The 7,122-nt window shown below is 56.8% G+C and overlaps 1 protein-coding gene across 3 annotated transcripts in view; it reads right to left on the bottom strand.

Moving 5' to 3' along the window:
• Nucleotides 1-7,122, bottom strand: part of Kiaa1522 (KIAA1522 ortholog) — a 30,026-nt gene that overhangs the window by 1,841 nt on the left and 21,063 nt on the right. For 2 of the 3 annotated variants that reach the window (XM_021161239.2, XM_029476097.1), the window contains exons 2-6: nucleotides 4,247-4,417; nucleotides 4,111-4,166; nucleotides 3,755-3,875; nucleotides 2,820-2,933; nucleotides 222-2,732 (exon numbers count right to left, since the gene is read on the bottom strand). In XM_021161239.2, the coding sequence (XP_021016898.1) occupies nucleotides 222-2,732; nucleotides 2,820-2,933; nucleotides 3,755-3,875; nucleotides 4,111-4,166; nucleotides 4,247-4,417 (2,973 nt within the window). Of the gene's footprint in view, nucleotides 1-221; nucleotides 2,733-2,819; nucleotides 2,934-3,754; nucleotides 3,876-4,110; nucleotides 4,167-4,246; nucleotides 4,418-6,149; nucleotides 6,269-7,122 lie in introns of those variants that run through there. The other variant, XM_029476098.1, reaches the window with a different exon arrangement.

The raw sequence follows: 7,122 nt of genomic DNA on the forward strand, positions 1-7,122 counted from the left end.
CAGCCGGTATCGTGGGTGTCTCCGCCCCATTTTAAACCTAACTGAAATAGGAGATAATGTGACAAAACTGAAATTTACTCCGGGCGGCTGCCAGAGCACGTGTCCCAACTATCCCTCCCAGCTCAGACTGCTATCAGTAGTTTAAAGTTTTGTAGATCCAAGAGCATGCCCACCTATGGTGGGCCCTTAGAGAACGGATTTTGCACCAGTGCCTACAGTACCTGAACCAGGGGGGGCCATCTTCTCTGTAGCAGCCAGCTGCACACCTCCATTCTCCGCCAGCTCCCCGTTAGTCCTGTCCTCAGCGTGAGGGAGCCCATTGGTGGATGGAGCAGTAAGAGACTCTGCCCTGGGAAGACTGGGGGACGGAGGAGGGACTCCCACTGAGGGTTTGCGGGCCACTGGTGGGGGAGCCTTGGAAGGCTTCTTCTGGGCCTGGGGAGGTGGCCGCTGCTCTGAAATGCTCCGAAGTTCAGCCACCAGATTCCGCTGGAGGTCAGCCTGGGCCTCGGGGGACACGGGCCTCTCAAGCTGCAGTTTTTTGGTGCCCTTGGAGAAGATGAAACTGGCCTTTGAGGCAGGAGACTGTGGCGACCGTGGCTCTGCCTCTGGTATTCCAGTGGGCAGAGCACTTGCAGGACTTTCACTGGCAGCCAGGCTGGAGGCCTTGAGTCGGACGGCAGCATGGAGCCCAGAGGAGGGAGCAGTCACTGGGCTGGCGCGCCCAGACAGGGCTCTTCGCAGAGGCTTCTGAGGGGCCGATGAACCCGGAGAAGGGTTTGGAATCCCTGTGGAAGCACCCACAGAGCGAAGCCGGACCATCTGCAGGAGCGAGGGTGTGACCAGAGGTGTGCCAGCATCCTCCCTGGGAGCCCCGCTGTTCTTGCCCACTGAGTCTTTCTGTGGGAGCCTGGCCAGAGGTTCTGACCCAGAACTAGCTGGAGGAGGTGGAGCTGGTGGAGGAGACTGGGACAAGCTAGCAGCTGGGGGGACGGCAGCCTCAGAGCTGCAGGACTCCAGAGGGCCAAGCTCAGGGCCTGCATTGAAGAAGACCTCCTCAGGAGGGGGGAAGTCAGCCATCGACAGGTCCTGTTCCTCAGGTGCAGGTGGTGGTGGTGGTGGCCAGCTGGGATCTGGAAGGATCTCCACAGCAGCTTCCGGAGGAGGTGGGACTTCCTCCAGCACCTCTTGCTTCTTAGTAGGTGGTGGGGGTGGATGGTAAGATGGGGGTGGGGATGGTGGTGGTGACTCATCTTTGGAGGCAACAGGAGACTCCTGGGCTGGAGTCAAGGTTGTCTGGGGCATGGAAGGAGATGCAGGACTGGTGTCGATGACGGACACTGGCCCAGGAGCCACAGCAGGGGCAGCAAGAACAGGAGCAGCTTGGTTCGAGCTCTTGGACTTGGAAGGTGGTGGAGAGAAAGGAGCAGGCACCTTGGGATGAGGAGGTATGACGAACCTGTCACTCAAGGGGGTAGACATTTGTGGGCCAGAGCGGTCTAAAGGAGTAGGGTCTGAAGAAGAGGAACACAGAGATGTAAGGGAAGAGGATACGGAGGCCCCAGGAGATCTAAGGGATGTCACTCGATCTGGTTTGGGGGGCTGAGCCTTGCCTGGAGAAGCAGGGGCAACTGCCAGACCCTTGGGAGGGAGAGTTGGGGTACCGCTCTGGCTTGAGTAGCCACTTGAAGGTGAAAGTGTCCGTTCTGGGGAACGTGGGGGCCGCCTGGAGCCACCTGGGGACAAGCCAGAGCCCCAGGTGCCCGCTGAGCTGGGTGGACAAGATACTGGCCCCACCCCTGAAGAGCCACCTGCGGTGGGCGGGCGAGGCAGCTGTGGCTGCTGCTTTCGCTCAGGTTTGGGCGGCAACCCCAAGGGCCCATCAGGCACTGCCGAGCCGCGCTGATGGAGGGAGTAGGTCCGGCGGGGAGGCGGGGGAGGCCGTTTCATCTTACGCAGGGACACACTCCTGCCAGACAGCTGCCCACTGCTTCGGATGCTGGCTGTGTCTGAGGCCTCCGCAGTGCTACCCCCGCTGGGGGAGCCCCGCCCACTACCGCCTGGAGGAGGGGGCGCCACATTATTGCTAGCTATAGAGCCTTCTGCCTGGCCCTCAGAGCCCCCCTTGGAGGAGAGAGTGGACCCATCAGACACAATGGTCTCGGAGGACTGAGAGTGGCTCCAGTTGTCACTGGACGAGGAAGCGTTGCGGCTGCGGGGCCGTGGACTGGAAGCCGAGGAGAAGCGGCCCAGGGAGCGAACCGAAGCTGGGCTGGCAGACAGCAGGCTGCATCGGCTCAGAGTGCGCAGGCTGCTGCGGCCCAGGGCCACCACATCCACGGTGGGCGGCAGCACAGCGTGCGGGATCAGTTTCGACAAGTAGGTGGCCTGGGGTGAAATTGACATGGCTGGGCTCAGTGGCTCTGGAGATCCTGCTCCTCCTGTCAATCCAGGCACTGCGAGAGACATTGGCCTCGTCAGTGGCGGTGGCCGGGCTCCCGTGGATCGGCCAACAAGTGTGTCATCGTGGTAAACACGGTCAATGTGGCGCTGGATGACAGCCTCTGCATCCGTGCCGGCCTCTGTTTCCGCCTCCAGAGCCTGCAGGGACACTCGGACTCCTGTCCCTAAGGCCAGACCCGCTGGGCGACCATCCACCGTGGGGATGCGGACAGCGTCCCGTGAACCAGGAGGCTGTGGAGTGCCCGGTGCCTCACGGTTGTTCCGCAGGCCTGAAACAGACATGGAGATGGGGTCAGCAGAGGGGCTTGGCCAGGTTCCCCGGCGTCCACCACCACTGCTCACCGACCAAGGCTCACCGAGCTCCTTCTGCACATGCTGAGGCAGCCCCAGCACCGTACTCCTTCGCTCCCTCCGTCGCCTTCCTGACTTCCCAGATTTGGGAAATGAGTCATGGGGTCTGAAGGTGGAGCCTAAGGAGTCAGTCCAGGGGGAGAAAACCCGTTAGAGCAGAAGGCCTCTGAGTACTCTAGAGACATGGCTCAGTACTAATAAAGTACTCGCGCCTGCTCTCTTTAAGACTCCTGAAAATCCCCTCACTGATTCAACAATGACCTTTAGCAAGCGGTTCTTACTACTTAGTGAGCAAACTGTATCCTCATGTTAAATGGCTGATACTCATTCCAATGATGTAAATATTCTTAATCTCCTGACTTTCTTGGGGCAAGGTGTTAGACATGCCTTCCCTAGGCCCTCCGAGGCAGTCCCTAGCCAATCCTTTGGCTTTTGTTTTGTTTTGAGATAGGGATATCATACAATCCAGGTCAGCCTGTAACCTACTATGGAACTGAGGAAGACTGAATTTCTGATCTTCCTACCTCTATTTCCCAAGTGCTAGGATTCCAGGTGTGTACCACCACACTGTTGCATATAGTGCAAGGGACTGGACACAGGCTTTCCTGCTTGCGAGAGCAAGCATGATACCAACTAAGCTATATTGAAAGTCAATCACTTTAGCTTTTATAGAACATCAGTAGACACTTGAAGAAGTAAAGGGTTTAGACTCCTGGTCACGCTGCAGCTAAGTTACCACAAGTCAGGGTTCCCAAACCCTTCACGATCTTGCTTTGGGTCAGTGTCCACCATGAACCTCCAAGAAGATAAAGGGTACTGTCTGGTAAATTCACTGAATCACATAGCCTGGGATTAGGAGGAAAAGGGGAAGCCACAGATACTAGGACATAAAGCGATGTGATGGGGACTGTCCTAGAAAGCCCAGCAGATGACAACACACCTCTGCGCTGGATCATCTCTGAGCGGATGGAGAGCGCATCCTCCGCGGTGGAGCTCTCTGTCAAGTATGACTTCTGGCTGCAGATGGAGATGGTGTCTTCATCCGGCCCCGTCCGGGAGGACTGTTGGTGGGGATAAGAGCAGCTTGGATGAGCTACTCTGGGCTCCCGCTGGATTCCCCCAGCATCAGCCAGCACTGAGCAGGTACCAGATGGAGCAAGCCTGGACTAGCTGTCAGAAATCATTTCATCTACCTCTTCAACATACAGAAGAAACTAGTCCAGAAAGGCCCAAAGCCATGCATGCCAGAGACTAAGTCAGAAGGGAAGAGCAAGGCGGAGCTGGGACAGGGCTCACCTGGATGCTCTGGGTGTCTCCATGGTCCCAGCCACCCTTGCTCAGCTTCTGTCTTTCTGGAAGACACCAGAAGGGTCTGTTGGCCAAGCCCCTGACCCAGGAGCTGGGAACAGCACTCTAACAGGGCAGGACTTACCTTGGTGCTGTAGGGAGCGGAGCCCCTCCTGGGCCTGTGTGTGCAGCTCTTCCAGATGAGGAGGTCTCCCGCTGGGGAAGAAAACGTTGTCCTGAAGTTCATCTCCTACAGATCCTGGCCCCTGGCTGGGCCCTGCGCCCTGATGGTTGTCACTCTCGGCCTTAGCAGAGCCTGATGGGGCAGAGAAGAAAGTGAGGCCCAAAGGCATGTGGGCGCTGGAGACTCACAGCACAGCCACACAGGCATACAGAGCACATCCCTTTGATGTCTACCTCTGCCATACCGCCTAGACACATACTTATCCCATGTACACACACGAACTACACCGGAGGGCACATATATCTGAATCATCACATCACATAATAGGACCACACAAGGTCAACACACAGGCCCTTTACATCCACGAGGCATTTACAGGCTTCAGCAGTGCATACACACAAACAATACCAAGTGTATACCGGCAAACGTGGCTCCACCAGCTTCCACAGATCCACCTGACACCGTGCTGCAGACACCCTAAGCACACTTAAAACTGCACCTACGGGTCACTCAGGGTTCCACACAGACATCCCCGAATAGATGCAGAGCCCACGGCAAATCCATCTCTTGTCTCGAGACCTGACGCTTCACTTTAATGGAAAACAAACCACCTTCTCTAAATAGCCCCTTGGCCCGAGTCCAAGAAGATGCCATGAAAACCCAGAGCTGTCAGTCACAGTCAGATTCCCAGAAAGCCCTAAGGGAGGAATAGGCCAGGGACACCTACTTACTCATATGGCTACTCTCTAGAAGATCCGCAGGGACAGGGAGAAGAGGGATCAGGCCCCTCAACTCCCACTGGGAACTTAGCCGCTCCTGAGGGAACAGGCCAGGTATGGCCTCTCCTGGAGGTCCTGGCCTGGCTCCAGGTACAGAAGAGCCAGAGCTCCATTTCAGAGGATCCTGTTACAGGCTCTGCCCACAGAGAGGCTGGTCATCTAATCCTGAGGATGGGGGCTGTGTCAGCACTTTGCAGTCCCAGCCCCTCTTTAAATGAAACCCACAACATAAGCAAAAGCGCTGGGAAGGTCATGTGACCTTGGCAGTCCCCTGTAGAGGAGCAGGAACAAAATAAGCCCTTTAAAGGGCCCCACCCCAGGAACTAGGTCTCCAACTCAGACACCTGCCATCTCTTTTCTTCAGTATTCCTCAGAACCAGTATTCCTCGGGGCCCCCCAAGAAGTCACAGGAATCCCACCAAGGCAGAGAGAGCTAAGAGGTGCCCCAGGAGGTCTTGGGTGTTTCCCCCTCTATCCCACGATTTTACAAGCGGAGAAACAAGCTCAAGTGGAAAATGTTTTCCTACTACAGTCACAGCAAATGGCTCAGACAGCCAGGACTAAACTCTGCATTCCCAGAAGGGACCCCTGTCCTCCAAGAGCACAAGAAACGAAAGCTCCCACAGTCAGAACCCAAGTCTAAAAGCCAGGCTCCTGGGCAAACGAGTGCACCTGCTCTCTACCTTCAAAACTGCCCTCTCCAAACGAGGTCCCCAGGGCACGCTTTCCCAGCTGCTCCTGCAGATCCTCCCACCGAGGAGATGACTCCGGAGAGGGGTGTCTCTCTCTAAACTGAGCTATACCCAGTCGTGAGTCGGTATCCCAGCAGGGAGGCAATCTGACCCTAGGACAGCAGACTCCAAGGTCGGAGACACCTAGGTCCACCCTCAGGATAACAAGCGGCACTCAGACAAAAGCAGGGACAAAGCCGCCGGACAAAAGCGCGGCTGCGGACTCAGACTGCAGCCAGCCTGGGAACCAGCACCCCCACCTCATCGCTCTTCCTAGCCTTGACCCCCACCAACCTAAGGGTCTGGAGAAGGGGGCTGTCACCCTTGGCTACCCCCACAGCCACACCCACTCACCTTTCTTAAAGACCTCAAGAAGCGCTGGGAGGTGTCGCCCCAGGAACACTACCATGTCTGCAGCAGATGGTCACCACCTTAACCTCCCCAGAACGCCAGACAACACCTTCGATACAGCGCAGCCCCAAAGGGACTCGGATGCAGGGATGCAAAGCAAGCTGGCAGTCAGCTGCCTGGCAGAGTTCGGGCAGGAGGGGGAGGGGCTGCTCCAGGTTCTCCTCCCACCTTTGCCACAGAGCCCGCCCATCCGCTAACCCCACCCCTACCCCACCCCCAAGCAGAATATAGGGAAACTGAGGCCCAGAGACTGGGTGCTTTGCTACTGAGTGTGACTGGAGGTACCAAAGAGAAGACACAATGTTAGCTAGCTGTGGGTGTCCCTGACTCTGCTCCCAAGTCCTTGTCCAAACATTTGGGTGCCGGAGCTAACGGAAGGGTCCCAGCTGCCAGATGGTGGCTGGAAGAGCCACCAGACCAGACCTGGCACGATGCCCTTGCCCAACACCCAGCCATCACGGCTAATTAAGGTAATTTCCTGAGGAAAGAGTTCAGCTCACGGAACAAGCAGGCAGGAACCCAGGGCTGCCTGTGAGGATGACAGGGACAGAGCTGGCCTCAGAACAGGGCACATAACTGAGGCTGGCCGGCGGGATACCTAGAGAATCAGAGTGGCCGATGGCAACAGTCACCCCATTCACAGACTTCAGCCCCACACTTTCTAAAGAACTTTCTTCCCACCTCAGCAATGTGACATCAGAAAGGCTGAGAAACAGCAGAGGCAGGGGGATTCAACACAGACCTGTTCTTTCAGCCCAGAACGCTTCCCTGAAGCCATCCTGAATACGTGCTCACCATGCACTGGAATAAAGAATTGGCCAAGAAACAACTCATAGGTGGAATTCAAAAAAGTCAGGGGAGGGGAGAGGAAGAGAGGGAGGAGGAGGAGAAGACGGGGGGGGTCATGAGATGGAGC

The sequence above is a fragment of the Mus caroli genome, chromosome 4 (assembly GCF_900094665.2).
Source record: "Mus caroli chromosome 4, CAROLI_EIJ_v1.1, whole genome shotgun sequence".
Taxonomy (NCBI): domain Eukaryota; kingdom Metazoa; phylum Chordata; class Mammalia; order Rodentia; family Muridae; genus Mus; species Mus caroli.